Source organism: Elephantulus edwardii, unplaced genomic scaffold, assembly GCF_000299155.1.
Source record: "Elephantulus edwardii isolate Elephantulus edwardi_28Jun2011 unplaced genomic scaffold, EleEdw1.0 scaffold00201, whole genome shotgun sequence".
Taxonomy (NCBI): domain Eukaryota; kingdom Metazoa; phylum Chordata; class Mammalia; order Macroscelidea; family Macroscelididae; genus Elephantulus; species Elephantulus edwardii.
The window spans coordinates 5,207,210-5,228,093 of NW_006399951.1; the positions used below are offsets into that span (position 1 = coordinate 5,207,210).

The window sequence follows — 20,884 nt, forward strand, 5'->3', positions numbered from 1 at the left end:
CTCGGATCTTCTACTGGATCCTGTTTACAGGGGTCAGCAGTGGTAGCTGGGTACAATCTACTTCTGTCCTCACAGTGTTAGTTTGTAAAGGCTTTTAAAGGAACTTAAAACTGTTTCATGGGTGCTAATAAAAGCACGGCCCCGTGGGGGAGGCATGGGTAATCCCCCAGCTGCTCACCAAAAGCCAGGCAGTCACATGAACCGGCTGCTCCAGTGGGGAAGGCAGCCTTTGGCAGCACTGCAGACCAGTTCTCCTTTGTCCTATAGCGTCATTATGAGTCAGAATCAGTTCAGAGGCTGTAGATTCGAGTTTTGTTTAGAGGCATTGTCTTCAATTCAATTGTCTTTAATTCAGGTTTTCTAATGAGACTTTTGAAAGTTGTTACTAAAGTAGGAAAAGCTTATTACAGAAATTTGAAGAACAGGCAGAGAAAGCAAAATGAATAAACTAAAAATCACTTGCAATCTTTCCATTCAGAAAAATTTTTTTAAAAATTTGGTATGTATTTTTTATGTTCTTGTTCTTCTTTATGTCTTAAACAAATTTCCAGGTAATTAAATAACATTGTTTTTGATGGCTACTCAGTATCCCCATGTGTACAATGTACCATGACACATTACTATATTTTTTTGCGAATAACACACATAAATAATGCATAATGTTGTTTATAGCAAACATAGAGAACTAATATGGGAGCAGAGTTGTACAGTTTGTGTAGTGTGCTTGTTGTTTGCATATAAATTGTATTGTCTCCTTGTTGTTTGCTTAAAATAGTAATTCCTTATTGTTGAACATTTGCATTTTTAACTTTCTCAATGTTAGTCATTGGATTTTTCTCAAGATAAATCTTAGATGTGAAACTTCTTTGGCAAAGATGACACAGAATGTTAAGACTTTTGTCAGATTTCCCTCTACTAGTATCGAATGTCCATTTTCTCTGTAATCATTAGGGAATATCATTTGTTTAGAAACTTAAAAAGCAAAAACTGAAATCTCAGGGTTTTTTTCCCCCTTTATGGACAGTATTATCTTAGAAAGTTTTGTGGGGTTTTTTCGTTTTTTTTAATTATTTTTTGTGTGTGTACCGTCAAATCAGATCTGACTGGTACAGGAGGAGATTGTTCCTCCTTCTCCAGCAGAGCATCTGGTGGATTTGAACCGTGTACCTCTGGGATTGCAGTACACCTTCTTGCCACTAGGCCACCAGAGCTTGCCATTTTAGAAAGTTTTAAAGATCACTAGAAAGATAAATTAAAAAAGCACATAATTTTAACCTTACCATATTTCATTGACCCAAAATGCACATTGCTCTTACATTTTACCATCACTGAAGGTGGGATGCCTCTTACAGACATGGCTTATCATAGTTTACTTGATAGCTTCAGTTTCCTAATGGCACTTTAAAATATTAGTATATAAAAATGAGCATTACTGTTGAAGAAGCAAGAAGATGTTGACTATGTGGCTAGATGTTGACTAGAGGTGAAGCCTTCTTACAGTGACCTGGTAGGGCTCATCCTAACACTTTTTCTCTTTTCCCTCTAGGAGACACGGTAGGATTTCTTTTAGACTTGAATGAAAAGCAGATGATCTTCTTTTTAAATGGCAATCAGCTGCCACCAGAGAAACAGGTCTTTTCCTCAACTGTGTAAGTAGCTCTTCCCAGTGGAAAAATATTAGTACATGCATAGAAAGTACTTTTCTCCATGGTGGGAGTAGAGGGAGATCCTTTGTCTATTTATGTAACTCATTATTATGGGAAGTCAGTTCATTTCAGGTAACGGGAAACTCATTTGATTTACTTAAAGGTTATCCCCAAGTTTAATATAGGAATATCAAAGTAGGATTTTCTGTGGTTCACAGACTTTGCTAGGTTAATAGAAAAAATTTGTGTCACCTTTCCTGCCTGCTCGAACTTCTTTATGAATTTGGTTTAGTTTTGTTAAATCTATTGACCTTTGTGCTCATTTTTATTTGTAGATCTGGATTTTTTGCTGCAGCAAGTTTCATGTCATATCAACAATGTGAGTTTAATTTTGGAGCAAAACCATTCAAATACCCACCATCTGTAAAATTTAGCACTTTTAATGACTACGCCTTCCTGACACCTGAAGAAAAAATAATTTTGCCAAGGTAAATAAGGATTCTGTCTAAGCCCATTCTAGAAATTCATACATATTTTATGAGAAATCAGAACAATTTGTCAGATTACTTTTGCTCAACTTTTTACAGATAATTTTGAAAACCTGAGTAAAATGGTTAGTTCTCTACAAAATGTAATTACTTAGATCCCAAAAGATATAAACAAACCAATTATTATGATAAAATTAATTGAAGAAAAAAAATCTATAAGGCCTGTGTCCCAAAAAAACCCCAGGCCCAGGTGGTTTCAAAGATGTCTATCAAGTCTTGAATCACAGTTGACTTTATTATTAACTGAAATACTGCAAAACCAAAAAAGAAAGAAGGAACATTACTATATTTTTATGGACCAGATTACTGTTGTTGTTATGATCTATTGAGTTGCCTGCAACAACTTCCTGCGTATGACACAACTCAAGCTTTCTTGAGTTAAATACATATAACATAAAATTTACCATTTTAACCATTCACGGACACTTAGTACATCAGAATGTTGTGCGGTTGTCCCCTCTGTCTAGATCCAGAACATTTGCTTTAACCCAAGAGGAAAATCCATACTCATTAGCAGTCACTCCTCTTGCTCCTTCTTTCCAGTAAAGGCACTAGACTGCCTTCTATTCCTTTGAATCTGCCTATTCTGTACATCTCGTAAATGGATTCTTATATAATACAGCTGTCTCGTTTCTTTCACTTAGTCTAATGTTTCAAGGTTCATATGTATTAGTGCTTCCTTTTTTTAAAAAAATTGGGTTTTCTGTGAATGTTTACAGCATTTTAGGTTCCTGTTCAGCAATTTCTACACAGGTTGTTTAGTGGCATTGATTAGCATTCTCATTATTTCTCTTCTGGTTGTTCTATTTCCATTAATTTAGATTCCCTTTCCCTATAACATTCTGACTGATCTTTGTTTTAAAGTAATTGCTGACCATGATCTCATAGAGATGATTTTTTTAAAGGAGCACAGTACTTTTCAGGTGATACTTATAATTTTTTAAGCCAGTTTATTATTTGGTTACAAGAATGACCTTCAATCTAGGAAGCTCTGGTGGCCTAGTGGCAGAACGCTGTACTGCAATCCCAGAGGTACGCGGTTCAAATCCACCAGATGCTCTGCTAGAGAAGGAGGGGGCAATCTCCTCCTGTACCAGTCAGATCTGATTTGACGGTACACGTAAAAATAATACAATAAAAATTAAAAAAAAAGAATGACCTTCAAAGGTTAGTTTGATTCAAAGTTTGTAGAGTATCTAAGTATAGTAACCCTGGGAAGTTCCTTGAATTTTAATTTCTTTATTGGTAAAATGGATATGGCTAGGCCTCCTTTGAAAAAGTCATTTTGTTATTTAAATGTGAAAACGAAAAACTTAAGCACAGAGGAATTCCATAGCATTTTGTTTCCTTCAATGATAACTAGCTCTGTTTATTTATTGACAAGATGAACTTCAAACTGCTTTTTCTACTCAGGCATAGGCGTCTTGCTTTGTTGAAGCAAGTCAGTATCCGAGAGAATTGCTGTTCCTTGTGTTGCGACGAAGTAGCAGACACACAGCTGAAGCCATGTGGACACAGGTAAGGGCTTTTGGTTATCTCCTTATTTGTACATTAGGCAAACTTTCCTCTTGTTTTTAAATCGCTTTTAGAGCTGCTTATTAAGGTTTATTTTTATTTAAAGTGGGCTGAATGAGCAAAGAGTTGCCAAGTAGCACATAGTTGTCTTCCAGAAAGTTCCTGAAACACTTGCAGCGCTTTAATATAGAAGACCTATGTTTGGTTGTTTTCACTGAATACTATATATTTTGAATTTGAAAACTGAGGGTACAGAAAGGAATTCTGAATAAAATGAATCATCAGAACCAACCGCAGAGAAATTGAAAAATCTAAACATCCTTTTAATTTCAAAAGAAATTAAGATGCCTTCTCTCCCAGAAGCATCTAGCCGAGATGATTTCACAGGTGAATGCTTTTACATTTTCAGGGTACAGATGTCTCATTCTTTTTAAACTTCAACAGATCATAAAGAAAATAAGAAAACCACAATATTCTTTGTATAAAGCCTGAATGGTAATCCTGCCAAAAGCTGTTAAAGCACATATGTTGTTGTTAGGAGCTGTCAAGATGTCTATAACTCATAGCAGTCCAATGAACAGCGGACTGAAACCATGACATGTTCTGCTCCATGCTCCGTCTCTGCCATTCTCCAGCCCATTGTAGCAGTCACTTTATCAGTTTTAGAGTCTTCCTCTTTTTTGCTGATCCCCTGCTTTTCCAAGCGTGATGTCTTTTTCTAGGGATACCTGATACCTGCTAAGCGTATGTGCAGAGTACACAAGCCAGAAGTCTCACCATCCTTGCCTCCAGGGAACACCCTGGATGTACATCCTCGAAGACAAATTTGTTTATTGTTTTTACAGTCCATGATAATATTCAGTACTCTTCGCCAACACCACAATTAAAAGGCATCTGTTCTTTGGTATTCACACACAAAAAGAAAATGTGTATTTTCACTTAATACAAATTTAAAAATCATACATCAAAGAAATAATTGGAACTGAACAGAACAACCGAGGGTCTTAGTTCAAGAATACAAAGATGGTTGAATAGAGGAAATCTAGTCATATCATTTACTCAGGTAGGCTAAGGAGGTGAAGTAATCTCTAAGAATGCAGAAAAGAATGTTAAAATTGAGTATCTATTCCTAATGATTGGACTATAAAACAAAAACTGAAGTCAGGAAGAAAACTGTATAAAACAGGAATGGCACGATTAACAATCAGTACTCAGACCTGATAAAGCAATTAGGTTCAAGAGAGAAAAGAAGGGAAAATTAGAATGGAGAGGCTTAAAATCATCATTTAAAGAGATGATGGATTGTATACCTGGACAGTCCAGGAAAAGAACTGAAAGTCTATTAGAATAGGGAAAAACTAACAAAAATCAATAGCACTTCTCTATGGCTGCCATTTAGAAAGCTTAAAGATTCCTTTTACAATGGATAAAGAAGTGGGCAAAAGCTATCTAAGAATACAAACCAAGAAATATATTGGGCCCTTTTTAACCAAAAGTTTGATGAGTCAAATTCACATGATGATCTGCTCCTATATATATTACAGTTTAAGAAACCCTGTGGGCTGTTCTATCTGATCATTGTTGAGCTCAGATCACCTTAATATCACACAGTAACAGCACAGAAGAAGAAGCTTTAAAACAATGTGAGATAGAAGACTTAAATAAATAAATTTGTTCTTAGCTGGGATAGCGATTGAAATTGTAAAGATTTTCTCAAATCTCAAACTTTAATATGATCCATATGAAAACGACATACTGTCGTTTTTTGATTTAGGGAATTTTTTCCCCTTGAAATGTTACTGCTATTGTTATATGCCATCAAGCTGACAGAGTAGACATTCTAATTTAAAAGTTCAAGTGATAACATGGCAAGAAGATTCTGAAAAAGGATTATAAATTGAGCCAAATCTACCACATATTAAATGATGTACTACCAGTGAATGATACTGAGATGAATGACTAGCTGTTTGAGCAAAAATAGCATCATATACCTACCTGTATATATTTGTGTGTTTATGCAATGTACTTCAACAGTTTTCTGGAAGTGGTATGAACTTTTAACTTGTTCCCTTAGAAAAGAATGGGAGGTATGAAATGAAAAAGAGATTTATTGTCTGGTTTTGTTTTGATTTTTTTTAAAAAAAAAAAGAGAACATATGTAATTACCATTCATTCAATGAACAGATTTATTAGTAACACTGATTTGATTTGGTAGGTAGTCAGAGTCTGAACTTTAAGAGCCTTCACTTACTGGCCTTTGTATCTTTCTCCTCAGTGACCTGTGCATGGATTGTGCCTTGCAACTGGAGACCTGCCCATTGTGTCGTAAAGAAATAGTGTCTAGAGTCAGGCAGATTTCTCATATTTCATGACATACGTGAAAAAACATCATGGACTTATTTCTACCTGATTCCAGCCAATGTTGAAAAAGAAAAAAACTCTTAAACATCTTTAATCAGTTGTATGCACATTGAAACTTATAGCCATGGCCAGATTTTATGCTAAAAAATGGTAGTTTGTAAAAGACAAAATTCTCTTAGAATCTAATTCAACATGTCCACCCTGAGAAATTCCTTTTAAGGCCAAGAAGAGCTGAATGCTAACAGCTAGACCTGTGGTACTTCCACGAGAAACAGTCGTAGGAGGTGCCCTCCTAAGTGCTGTAAACACACCAGAATTCTCCATGTTGGGTTCATATGATTGTTTAATGCGGGGTGTTTGATATCATAAGTCTATGGTTTTTATTTGGTGCAGAAATAACTGAAGAAGTAAATGACAGTGTTTCTGCAGTTATTGTAACTTCCCACTAATCAGAGAGACATTCTTGTGTTAAGTGTGGATATTGTACTGCAAGACTTGAATTTGTAAAAGTAGAGTTTCCAGGTCAGAACTACAAGCAACGTGGAAGACCTGAAAGAACGTGCACAGACTGTAGGAAAAAAAACTCCAGTTTTTTTTATATTTCAGTGATTCCAAAGAACATTCTAGTTTTTGGGTTTTGTTGTTGTTTTTAATGACAGAAAATTGGTGGTATTTTCACATTCATGGTGTTTCTATCCAATTACAGTACCCACATTTTATGAGGAAAAATGTTTTACTGATGCAGGAGAAATTCCTACATTAATTGCAATGTTAGACTGGAGAAAATGTGGTATTTTAGGATATTTTTAAGGTATCATTAAATCAGACTATTTGTTTTTGTTTTAAAAAAGTTTTTTTGATCAGTATTGGTCTTGGAAGTATATACTCTAAAACTCTTGACCTAATAGTCTCAAAAACATCAAAGGACAGTCTGAGAACACATATTACTGTTGTTTTTAAATAAATACATGATTTTGAATAGTAAATTCAATCATGGATTGTTGACTATGTCTTCATCAAAAGTGTTAATCCCACTCAGGGTCTCTGATGAAGACCTTCAAGAGTTTGGTATTTTCTCCCAGAAAATTGGAAGGTAGAATTGTAAATTCATAGAACTTATTTTATAATGGTGTACCTCAACAACTGCCTTTCAATTTATGCCAAGTCCTTACTGAGTTTATACTTGAACAGTAAATATATGAGTCTTCTGAGTTTTACAGCGTCTTAAACTCAATGCACATTTTCCCTTCCTTTTTCCAGCCTTTCTTGTTTGTAGTTACATTAAGCCTGTCCTATTGCAGAGCTCATTTCCTTCCTGGCTGTACTCACTGGGGTGCTGAATTTTTTTTCCATGTCTTTAGTCTTCCATAAATTAAAAAAAAACAAAACAACAAACAGAACATATATATATATACATATATATGTATATATATGTTTTTATTTAGCTAGTGGTGAATACAGTAATTTGCATTGAAGAAATAAAACATTTCTTGACTTTTTTTACTAAGATTTCATAGCTTTCATTGATGCCCGCTGGTAAGATCCGTAGCCTACTCTCAGACACATAGAAGATTGCTAAGAGTTGGAATCATACAGTAGCAATTCATTTTTTATGGTAGGAGAGAATCAGCTATCCAAGTTAAGAAGCAAGGTTAATCACTCTTCCTCCAGAAAACCTTAACTGAAGGCCAGATGTCCTGGGCTCTGCCTATGAAATGTAGAATACAGATTTGTACATTTAAATACATTTATACTTAAGTCTGGTGGAGGAACTGAGCCCCTGACTTAAATCCATGTTAGAAGAGTCTCAAACTTGCACTGGAACATAGAGAGACCTAAATAGAGGGAAGAAAAGCTTAAGTACAACACTTGGACAGAAGATTTCCGAAGGCAGCTCAAGAAGACATAGGAAAGTATTACAATGAAATAAGCAAAAATCTATAATTAAAAAGAGTACATACCCTGCATTTCTCAAGCTGAAAGAACTGAAGAACAAATTTAAGCCTTGAGTTGCAGTACTGAAGGATTCTGTGGGCAAAATACTGAATGACACCAAAAACAATGTACCAAAAAGAACCATTTCTGGAAGTATCAAATGAGCAAGAACCAGTGATACCAACAGAAAAATTCTTTGCTGCACTGAAGGCAGTAGATTGAAAAAACATTGAAATTGTCAAGGATTTCATTTTACTTGAATGCACAAGCAACACTGGTGGGAGCAGAGTCAAGAAATCAAAAGATGTGTTGCATTGGGAAAATAGGCTCTCGAGGTTTTCTCCAAAGTTCCAAAGAGCAAGGATGTCACTTTAAAGACTAGGTTGCTACTGATTCAAGCCATGGTATTTTCAGTTGCTTACTATGCATCTGAAAGTTGGACATGAATAAGGATGCCAGAAGAATTGATGCCTTTCCATTGTGGCGTTGGTGAAGAATATTGAATATCCTATGGACTGCCAAAAGAGCCAACAGGTCTGCCTTGGAGGAAATGCAACCAGGGTGCTCCTTAGAGGCAAATGTCATGAAACTTCATCTCATATATTTTGGGCATGTTCTCAGGAGGGGCCAGTCTTCGGAAAAACACGTGTTGGGAAAGAGAAGAATGCAGCGAGATAGATTGACACAGTGACTGTAACAATGGGCTTAAGAACGGTGGAGGTCTGTTGATTATGGAATCACTCATCTAGCCATGAGTTGTAGTTGACTCTATGGCCCCTAACAAGAAGAAGAAGAGCGTCCGACGGAAGGTTCCTGTAGCTATTGGATAAGAACTAAATGGATAGAGTGTCTTTTTACCATTGAGTCAGAACCAACTTGGAATTGACTTTCCATTGGGTTTCCAAGGCTGTAAATTGCATGAGAGCAGACTGCCCCCCTTCTCCCACAAGTAGCAGACCCCTGAGAAGTGATCTCTTTGGGATAGCAGCACACAGACCTAAGCTACCAGAGCTGCCTAGTGGATAGAGGAAGTATCTGTCCATGTTGGAGATGTCTTATGAAGGCCATGATGTGGATTTTGTATTTTATCCAAAGTGCAGTTAAAAACAAAGGTGGATAAATAAGTTTTTAAAGCAGACCTGGCTCCTTGATTGGGGAATAAAATAGGAAGCAAGGAGAGGAAAGAGAGGACAAGGGAAAACTGGAAATAGTAAGGACAGTATGAAATCGTCCAGCTAGGGGTAGAAGTGGTCTGGCAGTTCAGTGAACATGAAGAGAAGTTGATAGAACTAATCTGTTGGCAGTTAAAGGAATGTAGTAACCTCTTTTCCCCAAAACCTTTAAAGTCAGCTTCTAAAATAGCCTACTTTTCCAGTTCTAGGGCTCTGATGGATTAGTGGGTAGAGTGTTGCATTGCCAACTCAAAGGCAGGCAGTTCAATTCCAACAACTGCCCTGTGGAGGAAAAATTGAGTCTCCCCTAGTGTGATTTAAAGCCTCTATAAACCTGCTGGAGGGTCAACTATGAATTCCAGCAGCAATGAATTTTTTCCAATTCTAAATTTCTAGATGATAAAGCAAGAGGACTTCAATATCAAATTGACTAAAGTCATTCAGAATAAAAACAAATTTGTAATCTTGGCAGTATTTCGAAGAACTCTGTATAAATAGAACCCATGGGGATTCACAAGCCATTGGGGGAGAGAGTAAATAGTAGGTCTGTATTCTGTAATAAATTAAGTGTTGGAGGAGAATTGAAAGCTAGGCTTTATTTCCAAAGAGGAGGGGATAGAAAATTCAAACATTTTTAAGTTGGGATAATGACCCAAGATTCTTCTCTGTATTGTTCACTTAAAAATATTGGCCAACCTACAGTGAAAAGATTACTAATGCAAAAACATTTCATATGACCCCGACCCCAGAAGCCAGGAAATGGCCATCATCCTTTCAGAAAAGCTTCATGGTTGCTTTCATAAAGTCTTGCTTTGATGCCCTAGAAACTAGGGGATGGTACAGCATATTAATTAAAGTAGCCATTAGTAGGAACTGGCCCAACTCCATTCTGCAGTTTATCACCAAGGATAAGTGAACTCTAAATCTTGGTTTACTAATCTGTAGAGACAATACCACCTCATAGGGTTTTAAGTATTTTAAAAGGAGACTGTACCGTGTACACAGACTTCGCACACTAGCCAGACATGCTTGCGTACATACTCTCTATCCACACTTGTTCCTAAAGTTATAGATGATATAGTAGATTAAAGATGGTCACAAATGCTTTTAACAATCTTTATCAAGAATTACCTTTTCTCCTCTGTCTGGACTCGAGCAATAAAACACCATAGAAGTACTGTTTTGCCAATTTCCAGTCCCAGGTCTCAAGAGACTGGAAGCGTCCACTTTCTCCTCTGGATATAGTGGTTCTTGGACCCACCTGCAATGCTGTGAGACACTCCAAACTTTCCTGTGGAATAACTAAGAAAAAGGTGCACGTGTGCACACAGACTTAGACACACTTGTTCAGCCAACAGCCACAGTTGAGCCAACACCAGTATTCCAGCTATACCAGTGAGTAATCTTGGAAGAGATTCCTCCAACACCATTTCATCCACTCTGGCTAATGTCAAATTCGACAGGGATCAGTTGTCCCTGCCAAGCCCTATCTAAATTCTAGATTGGTCAGTAAGATTAATTCTTTGATGCCACTACCTTTTCCAGGAGAGTTTGTAACAGTAATAGCCAGAACAGATTAAACCACCGGTGTCCGGGCTGCAAATTTTAAGGAAGGAGATTGCTCGTCTCTCCCTATCTCTGTCTCTCTGTTGAGTCAGAGCCAACTCATAGCTGAACCCCACCCGCTACGGTTTTAGAAGGCAGTAAATCGTATGGGAGCAGTTAGCCCCGTTTTCCCCTTAACGGCTCTGAGATTTTATCTTGCTTTGGACCTTTTTCATCCACCTTTAACTTCCGACTTGACAGCAATGAGTTGGTTGTTTTGTCTTGCGTTTTTCAATCTTCATTCCAGACCTCTCGTGGCCTAGTTCCTTCTCTAGTGGAAAGCAGATGGGCAGTCTCCTCTCATAAAGATTTACAGCCTAGGAAACCAATGGAAGGGGTGGCGGAATTGAAGGCAGTGAATAAGTGTTCTTGGAAAAAAGCTATCTGATTTGTAATTGGTTGCTCAATGTGGTTCTGTCAACTCATCTTGGACATTTCGCCAAGAAACCAGCTGCTACTGCTTCATAACCTTTATGATGTAAAGATTATGTAAATTGCAAGTAACTCTTGTCAGTGCTTGTAACTAGACAACTTCTCCACGAGGGGGAACTGTCTTGTGAATCAGATGTCTGTAAAATTTTATTTAAAAGATTCAAGAATTGGCTTTCCATTGATTTTTTCAGTTAACAGTGCACTTAAAACGTGCTTTAGTACTGATCAACACACTACATGATACAACTTATACATAAATTGCAAATGAGAACATTGAGACTCTTAGTTTCAAGCTATCTCTCAACTGACCGTGACGTGAGACTTCATCACTACTACGCAGCGCACGAACATTAACGTAAACACAGGCCGCGCGGCGAAGCTTTACGACTTCTCTCCTTCCCGTCCATTCTTCTTCCTGGTTTTCTCCCGCCCCTGGCGGCGGGGAGCGCGCCCTGTGATTTGCTGGCGGGAGCTCCGGGGCGGAAGGAGGTGGGCGAAGGCGGGTGGCCATGGTGACGGGGGCGGGGCGCGGTGCCCAGTGGTCATTAACCGACGTGTGCGGGCCGTATCGCACGCGGAGCGGCCTGGCCGCGGCCCCAGCAGCCTGAGGCCCCGGCGGGTGGCCTTGTGCAGCGCAGCCGACGCGCCCTCGATGCAGCAGGAGCTGGGAGGAACCGAGTGGAGGCCGGGCCCCGAGCGCCTGCGGGCTAGGAAGCCACCTGGCTGGGGCGCCCGCAGACATGGACGCCTTAGAGGAAGAGAGCTTCGCGCTGTCCATGTGAGTGTTGCCTCGGACTCGGTTCTGTGAAACGGGTGTCCTCAGAGGATTGGCCTCTGCCAATCTGGATTCTGCGACCACCAGGCCGCGGGGCAAGTCTGCTGGACCAGAAAGCAGAGTGGTGTCTGGTTATCACGCCCCTCATTACCCGTCCCCCAGCCCCCGAGGCCTCTTGGTCATCTAGACCAAGTCCCGACCCAGAGTCCAGCGATCCCCTCCTCCCTACTGGCCACTGTCTTCATCCACGCAGATAAGAGTGGCGTGATGATGAATGAAGATGCAGCAGACAATTGAAGACTTATGTCCGATACGAGCCTTTGATTCCTTTGGCTGTTTTGTAATTCAGTGTCCCATAGTCAGACTTTTTAAAAATTTCTACCTGCATGTCATGGATGCACTCTGAGATTACTAAATTAGATTCTTAATTGTAGAAGCTGGGATGTTGTGAAGTTCATTTTAGTTTTAGTTTTGCAGATATTAAAATGTTTGGGGTTGGGTTTGGTGTGTGTTTTTGTTTTAAGTCAGTGAATTGTTTAAGACAGCATCTAATGCAGGCTTATTAATTTTTAGCTCTTCAGCCTCTGATGCAGAATTTGATGCTGTGGTCGGGTATTTAGAAGACATCATCATGGGTAAGTTTCTTCGCCACAGCCTGACCTGTGCTGGATCTAATTTGTTCTCCAACTCTTGCTTTTAAGGACATTGAACTAAATGTAAAGGCTTTCTCCTTAAAGAGAGAAAACATCAAGCTGCATATAATTATTGTTGATAGGTGTCATTAAGGCAGCCATGATTCATGGTGATATAGACATAAACAGATTGGAACCTTCGCCTGCCCTGTGCCATCCTCATCATCTCTGACATACTTAATTCCACTGATACTGTGTCACCGTGTCATTCCATGTTGTTGAGGGTCTTTCTTGTGTCTGCTGACCCTCTCCCTTCCAAAGCATGTTGTCTTGTTCCAATGACTGGGCCCTCCTTACAACTCAGGTTATAGTTTCTCTGACACATACTTGTTGATACTTTGGGAAGTCCACGGGATATTCAGTACTCCTTTCTACCACCACAACTCATAGACATCACGGTTTCTTCTGTCATCCTTATTCACTGTCCTACTTTCAGATACATACCAAGTAATGGAAAAGACCATGGCCTGGATCGGGTGCACCTTAGTCTTTAAACTGACATCAGTGCTCATTAGCACTTTGGCAAGGTCCTTGACAGCAGATTTTTCCCAGTGTAACACGTCTTTTGATTTCTTGACTTCCCATGCCACAGGTGTTGATGGTGGATCCAAGTAAAAAAATGAAATCACTGACAACTTCAAACTTTTCTCCATCTATCATGATGTTGCCTGTTGATCAGTGGTGGGAAGTTTTGTTTTCTTGAGGATGAGATGTAATCCACACTGTTAGTGTAGTGTAATACGATATTAAAGAGTCTTGGTGCCCAGTAAATGAAATGTCCATAGTGTAGACCCACCCGCTGCTCCTCAGGAGAAAGAGGCCGCAGTCTGCTCCCATAACCGTTTTATACCCTTGGAAACCTGATTGCAGTTCTGCCTAGGGATGCAGTGAGTTGGCACTGATTTGTCTGGCAGACTTGATTTTCCTTAAAGGCAAATAGCTGGGTACTTCTAATAATGGTCATAGTCTTATGACCTTGAAGGGACTTCATTTAGGTAATGGGGGCACTTAAAAAAAAAATCAAGAAATGCTAACATAAGTTATTTTTATATATGAGATTTTGTCTTTTCCGATAGTGTTGAGTTTTAGCAGTGTCAGGCTTTACAGCACAGCATAAAATCACGATCATAAGCTATTGCTCACAGAGAAAACCAAGGTGTCAGACTTCAGTAGGCTCTGTGTTTCCTTAGGTTTGGGGTTTTCACTCGTGGGTTTATTTTAGCATCTGTTACTCCTGTTCAGTAACAGATAAACAGCAGCAGGCACCTAAAGTTTCAGACAAATATGCAGGAGAGAAAAGCTTAAACTGGAGATTATTCTTTTAAGTTTTCTGACACTAGTTTCTGTATATAGCACAGTTCAGTTGTGTGTCTGAAAATCACTAACCATGTTTTTGTCCCTTCAGGCCCTATAAAGGTTCGTGCCCTTAAATTCTAAATGTAGTTGTTTTTCCATTAAACCCTCATCCCTTGTGTAGATAGCTGAGTAATACTGAGCAGTCTACTGACCTCCGTTGCCCCGTCTGCATAGTCTGTATACTGAAGGAAAATAAGACTTTTTCTAAACCCAGAGTATGTATCTCAAAACTTGAGTTCCTGGGAAATTTCCCTTTTCTTTTTAGAAATAATACTCTTGCAGGTGTTAGATTTCCTACCATGTATTAATTGCTTACTGTGAACTCACTTTTACATAAATCCACTTTGCAATCCTTTTGACATAGTTATAGACATGATTTTAATTTTTAGGAAGAAACTTAGGCTTAGACAAATTAACTAGCCTGAGGTCACATGACTTGGCTGAGGGAAAATTTAGACCCATACATTCTGGCCTCTGTCACAGTTTGTACTTGGACTGTATTCTAGCTGCACTTCTGCAAGACAAATTGTTTCTTCATTTGACAGTCCAGTGTATATTCACTACCCACCAAATGCCACAATCTCTCCTTTGGTCTTTATTCATTGTCTGACTTTTAGATGCCTGTTTCTAAAAAATGGCTTGGATCATGTGCAAACTGACAGCAGCCCTGTGCTGGTTTTCCAAGGCTGTGAATCCTGATAGGAGGAGACAGCCCCTCTTTCTTCTTCAGGGCAGCTGGGAGATTTGAACCCTGGCATCTTGGGGCCTTTTGGTTAGCGTGCACCATGCTACAGACTGCACCACCAGAGTTGCTCATTAAAAGAATACATTTTCCCTATTATGGTTCAGATGATGCGTTCCAGTTGCTTCAGAGAAATTTCATGGACAAGTACTACCAGGAGTTTGAAGACACAGAAGAGAATAAACTTACCTACACACCTATTTTTAATGAATATGTAAGTAGATTTCTGTTTCTTTTACCAGGATATTAAGATTTCTTTAAAATTTACATTTAGAATCAAGAAATGTTAAAAATATACTCTTTTTTTTCCTACAAGAAAAAAAAATGCACCACCAGTGCACTGCCAGGGGATTCTACTCAGAATCGGGTTTAAGTAGCAACTCAAGTCCCATTATTTCTCGGCCCAGTTGTTTTTCTCTTTTTCCAAAGACTTTGAGGCCGACTAGTTGACCACAACCCTGTCTTCAGTGATAAGGATTCAACACACATTTATATACCCATACACTATTATTCTCTATTTCATAATCATGAGGAAAGCATGACTGTTAGTGAAAGTGAAAACTGGAGAAAAAGTGAGAAAGTGAAAAACTGAGAGCAAGGTCTTACTTACCAAAAACAAAGCCCACGGTGTTCTTGTTAACATCCGGTCAGGGGCCCTTACCTAGTTTGGTATCAAAATTCAGACCTAAAAGCTTGACCCTTAGGCCTTTCTACTATAGCCTGATGCTTCTGACAGCCTCCTGGGATTATCTCTTCTGCCTAAGAATAGGTTTAAATCTGCAGGACTTTTTCTTAACCTAGAAACTTGGTATAATCTATGAAGGTGGCTTCCTTGAGTCAAGCCTCAGTTTATATGAAACTTGCTGAGAAGAAACTTGTTAACTTCCTCCAAGTGTATGCTTTTTTAATATGTTATTTTAGCACAGATCTACCCACAAAGAAAATCCCCTACTTTTGTCATCATTTCTCCTTGTTAAGGGGTTAGGGACCCTGCTGTTTAGTCTTTACCTGTATTAGAGCATCCAGCCTGTTAACAATGGAATTCGCTGTGAGGGCCTCTCTCCCCTCAGGAATTGTTTGTAAGACAAGCTTTGTGAAAGAGAAGTCTTCTTTTCCTAACGTATGGTCTGACCAAGGTGCTTGCTACTCTTACAGATTTCTTTGGTAGAAAAGTATATTGAGGAGCAGCTGCTGGAGCGGATCCCTGGGTTTAACATGGCAGCTTTCACAACAACATTACAGTGAGTGGCTCCTGAGATGCTGGAACGTTGGATAGCTTCTCTTCCTTTTCCTTTCTCCCAAACTTAAAAACCTATGGCTGTTGGGTTAGAGCCGATTCCCAGCTGGTCCTGCAGTGGGCTTTCAGTTGTTACTCACATGGGAGGAGGTTGCTGTTCTTTCTCCTGCAGAGCTGCTGGTGGATTCAGACCCCCTGAAGGGCCACCTTTGGGCTCGGAGCTCAACTCTGCCACCCCCTGCGGGCCGCGCCACCAGAGCGCCCTCCTTCCTCTATCGAGTCCCTTTTTTCAGTGTCTGAATGGTCAAGGCCTTTGAAGCACTTGCCTTCAAAGCCTTTGAAACCCTGCGAGTGTGTTGCCTCATTGATTCCTGAAAACAGTCATCCTTTCCTCTTACAGGCACCATAAAGATGAAGTGGCTGGGGACATATTTGACATGCTGCTCACATTCACAGATTTTCTGGCTTTTAAAGAAATGTTTCTGGACTACAGAGCAGTAAGTCACCTCTTGTTTAGTTAGCTCCACAGAAGGTTCTGATTACAGGGCAGAAGAGAGCCGTTCCCTAACAGACTGTAGTTGTGGTGTGCTGTCGAGTCGGAACCCACTCCGCTGACCCTCCAGCGGGTTCGCAGAGGCTATAGACTGCATGAGAGATTACCCAGCCTTCTCCCGCCTATAACGTTTGTTGTTGTGTGCCGTTGAGCTGGAACCGGCCCATCGCTGACCCTCCGGCAAGTTTTCAGAGGCAGTTAATCACATGGCAGGGGATTGCCCATCCTTCTCCCGCAGAGCAGCTGGTGGATTTGAACCGTGTGCCATTGGGATTGCAGCACAACTTCTTGCCACCAGCTCACCAGTGCTCCAAGACTCTAAACCTTTATAGGTGCAACTGTTGAGTTTGAACTAGCAGCCTTTTGCTTAGCAGCCCAAGGCTTAACTACAGCACAACCAGAGTTCTTCAGCACCATCTCATTATCCCTAAAAAAATCAGAAGGGCAAAACCAAAAATCAGTTCGTGTTCCACTATTCTTTTCTTAGAATCCAGGCTCTTATGGGATGAGGAAAAGTTTTTCAAGAGTCTTACTTTTGCTAAGTGGCCAAGGCCAGAGTTGAGCAAAATGCAGAATAACCTCCTCTCCATTCCGATGTAGCCCCCTGACCATAATGTATCCTGCTTGGAGCTACTCCTCCTCCTCCTCTGTACCAGATGCTGGATTCTGAGCTAGGAAGCATTCCTTCCCGCTTCCTTCCCCTCAAGTTGTTTCTTTTTTCACTTAGGAGAAAGAAGGCCGAGGACTAGACTTAAGCAGTGGATTAGTGGTGACTTCGTTGTGCAAATCTTCTTCCCTGCCAGCCTCCCAGAACAATCTGCGGCACTAGGTGCCTTCTCTGGCCCAGGGACTCATCTGGACGTCGCCAGCCCAAAACACTGGGAGAGGCTAATGATGGCAGTATCCACCCTGGAAGGACTGTGGAACTCTTCTCCAACTCTTCTTCTTGTTAAATATTGTGTGTCAAAAAGAACATTTCCTGACCCTCCTGGGGCTCTCTCCTGAACACCCTCTTATATTCAATAATCCCAATATGCCTCCCACAGTACACGCCTCAGGTGCTCCCACGTCAGATGCTCCCTCTGCAGCACACAGTGTGCGGTAACCACCGTCATGAACTTGCTTTGTCACAGCTAGCTTTAGAGGAATTGACACAGCTCTCGCTCGGCTCAGTTTTCGGCCCTTCAGCCTCAGTGGCCCACCTGTACAGGATCTTTGATCAGGAGTGTCTATGTGTTTTTCAAAACAACTGTCCATCTTGTCATTTCCTATTCACACAGCTAACCTTGTGGGACTCTGCCAAGAGCCACCCTTTCTTCATCTAACAGCTCCAGGTGAAAATCATCTCCTGGACATCCGTATATATTACATATTATATATATATATATATATATATATCATTGTAGTCCACTGATCCTAATGTAGTCCCACTGTTCGTAGTCTTTCAAACATTTTTTTTTAAATATTTTTATAGATGAATACTCAGGCTCAACTAGTGGATCTAATCTTGGGAAAGCCCTGATTACCCACTTCAAGATCAAAAGTATTATATGCTATGTGCTTTTTAGCTTTTAGTGCTACGAAGGCAAAATGCTGTCTCCGTTGGTATTGCTGTTTCGCTGGGCACCAATGAATGTATGCTGTGCTAAACATAGACTAGAAGTAGTCTTTTTCTATAGCATGTTCAGAGTGTTTGGGCAATTTGCATACTATCCTTTATGTTCGTGAGGCTGGCTTTTGGGGCGCGGGCTGTGGGGAAACCTGTGATTGCTAATCCTTCCTCCTGTCAGAGTCTCTTTTACCAAGACTGGTACGGTGCTTTGCGGAGCTCAGCATGAGGAGCACGTGAAAGACGGCTTGAACGATTATGTCTCACTCTGGTTTCGTCAGATGCTTGCTATGACCAGAAACATGTACAGTGCATCTTTACGGGGGAAAACAGTTTAATACCCAATTTGTACCTTTATTGGTTTAGGGGGAATTTTTTTTTTTTTAAATAAAATATTCTATACCAAATTCTCACTTGGCTCTTCCGGTTTTAAAGGGTGGGTGAGCTGCAGGTTGTTTCCTTGCAACAACGTCACTTAAACACTTTTGGATCAGAAGTAGCATCAGTTATTTTGCAAGAGCTCGGTCATCATAGAGCCATTGCCTTTCTTAACGATAGCTGCCATCTGGTTATTGCTGCCTGAATGGGGCCTTTGAAGGCAAAGGCCTTCTGTTTTACACCCAGCTAGTTTTGTGTTTTGGTGTCCAAAATTCTGTTTCTTGATATAATTTCCATTCGTCTTGATTTTTTTTTCCTTAAGGCTGCTTCCATCTGAAAGAGCATCCTTCTGTAAGCCCTGCTTTTCCTCCTGTAGGCTGTCAGAAAACAGCGGAACAGCCAACACACACAACTAGTGTTTATGCATAGCTGAAGACTGGTGGTTTTATAGCATCCTGGACATTTCACATCCATGAAAAAGGAATTCAGGCTCTGTACCAGGCACTGCTTCTTGTGTTTCTTCTCCTCTGCTGGAGAGGGATGAAGGAAATCCTTTGCGAGAGGCATGTTGGCATGCGGAGGTCACCGCTGGAAAGGCTGTGTTTTGTTTTTGTTTTTAATTTATTCTGTTGTGTGTATACCATTAAATCAGATCTGACTGGTACAAGAGGAGATTGCCCCTCCAGAGCTAGTGGTTTTTTTTGTGGTGGTGGTGGTTTTTTTTCACAGCTAGTGTTTTAAGATGCCGCCTGACCTGAGCTCACTGTCCCTTCTTGCTCTACTGTAAATGGGCCTGCCTGTCACTGGTCATTGTGCAGAACTGGCACTTGATGGCGAACTTTGGTAGAGAAGAGCAAGGAGACACGCCCAAAGACGAGAGGATGGAAAGCAGCGAGAAGACAGATTATCCCCCTCTTGCTGCTCAGAGAAAGCAGGCAGGCCCTGCTTTAGAAAACAGTCTGATTTCTTAGAGGAACAAAACCAGAACTCTACTCTCCATCCAGAAGCGGGATTGTGATGCCAAGTGCCAACTCTGATGGGGCTCGGGCCTGGCCTGGGCTGAGCAAGCCCCAGGAGATGGGTGCCGTCAAACCTCTGGAAGCCGCATTTACCCAGATGTAGTGGCTAAGGACTGGGTTGAGCCAAAAGGTTGTTGTTTGCACCACAGTGTTAATGATGTCTCTACTGAAATCGGTGGTTTGAGAGATTCAGAAATCTAGTAAAAGGGCTAAGCTCGTTAATTTGCCTGTTGTTAAGTGCCACCGAGTCATAGATGATTTACAGTTACCTTATGAACAAAAGACCTGAACACCTGTATAACTTTCATCATTTCTCCAAGTTCACAGTTAATTTGTCTAGAATTTTATTCTCTTAAGCCTCAAGTGAACATAGACTGATACTCCTTGAAGCTCATCAGAACTGATATATAGCTCAAACCGAGACTCTTAATAAAAATAGGATGTTAAAATTTACACTAGGACAGCAGGCATAACTGGTCCCGTCTCACATAAAATGGGGCTGTTATTTTTGTTGTTATGGGCCATAAGGTCAAGTATGACTCATGGCGACCCTATGAACAAGAGCTCTGAACCCTGCTCTATCTTGAGCCAATCTCACTGTCTCTGACACACCTGCCCCTGTTGCCACAGACACTGTGTTAATCCGTTTGATCCAGGGTTTTCCACTCCTGCCCTGACCCTCCACCCTTCCAAGCATGATGTCCTTCTCCAAGAACTAGTCCCTCCTGGCAACATGCCCAAATTATGTGGGAGAGTCTTATAATCCTTGCCTCCAAGAAGCAGCCTGGTTTCACCCACTCCAGGATGAACCTGTTTGTTCTCTTGGCTGTCCATGGTATGTTCAAGACTCCTATCCAGCACCACAGCTCAAAGGCTTTGATGATTCTTCTGTCATCCTTAGTCACTGTGTAGCTCTCAGATGCACAGCAAGTTACTGAGAAGACCATGGCTTGGATCAGGCGCACCTTAGTCTCTAGACTGACATTGTTGCTCCTTAGCACACAGGAGCGGTCCCTGACAGCAGCACACTTTCCCAAAGCAACTTGTCTTGATTTCTTGAGTGCTAGTGCCAAGAGTGTTAATTGTGGATCGAAGCAAGATGAAATTGTTAAAAACATCAGTCTCTTCTCCATGGGGTAGCAGGATGCTTTATTTAACCCCCTATCCATTAGTAATGGGATAGGCTCATCCATGTTTGACTATAATTGATTTTAACTGTTGCCAGTTCTTTATTTTCCTTGTTTTTAAAGCACTTGTGGAGTGCGTAAGCTTCCTCTGTTGGTGAAGGAGAATGCTGGTCTGCCCCATT

The 20,884-nt window shown here is 40.5% G+C and overlaps 2 protein-coding genes across 2 annotated transcripts in view; both read left to right on the top strand.

Annotated features, from left to right (window-relative positions):
* The window catches only part of RSPRY1 (ring finger and SPRY domain containing 1), a 30,399-nt gene extending 23,346 nt beyond the window's left edge, over positions 1-7,053 (top strand). The window contains exons 11-14 of the mRNA XM_006897125.1: positions 1,547-1,649; positions 1,982-2,134; positions 3,608-3,712; positions 5,985-7,053. Of these exons, the coding sequence (XP_006897187.1) occupies positions 1,547-1,649; positions 1,982-2,134; positions 3,608-3,712; positions 5,985-6,081 (458 nt within the window). The 3' untranslated portion in view covers positions 6,082-7,053. The remainder of the gene's footprint in view (positions 1-1,546; positions 1,650-1,981; positions 2,135-3,607; positions 3,713-5,984) is intronic.
* Positions 7,054-11,954: 4,901 nt separating this feature from the next.
* ARL2BP (ADP-ribosylation factor-like 2 binding protein) lies at positions 11,955-17,398 on the top strand. Its single transcript, XM_006897126.1, has 6 exons — positions 11,955-11,992; positions 12,563-12,624; positions 14,887-14,993; positions 15,935-16,020; positions 16,417-16,513; positions 17,297-17,398. Exons 1-6 carry the CDS (start codon positions 11,955-11,957, stop codon positions 17,396-17,398), a joined length of 492 nt encoding a protein of 163 aa, XP_006897188.1.
* The last annotated feature ends 3,486 nt before the right edge of the window (positions 17,399-20,884 follow it).

Bases quoted from the DNA above. Each gene is read 5' to 3' on its own strand.
- ARL2BP (XM_006897126.1), top strand. From the start codon at position 11,955: ATGGACGCCTTAGAGGAAGAGAGCTTCGCGCTGTCCAT. The intron at 12,625-14,886 runs GTAAGTTTCTTC...ATTATGGTTCAG, and splicing joins TTTAGAAGACATCATCATGG to ATGATGCGTTCCAGTTGCTT. The intron at 14,994-15,934 runs GTAAGTAGATTT...CTACTCTTACAG, and splicing joins CACCTATTTTTAATGAATAT to ATTTCTTTGGTAGAAAAGTA.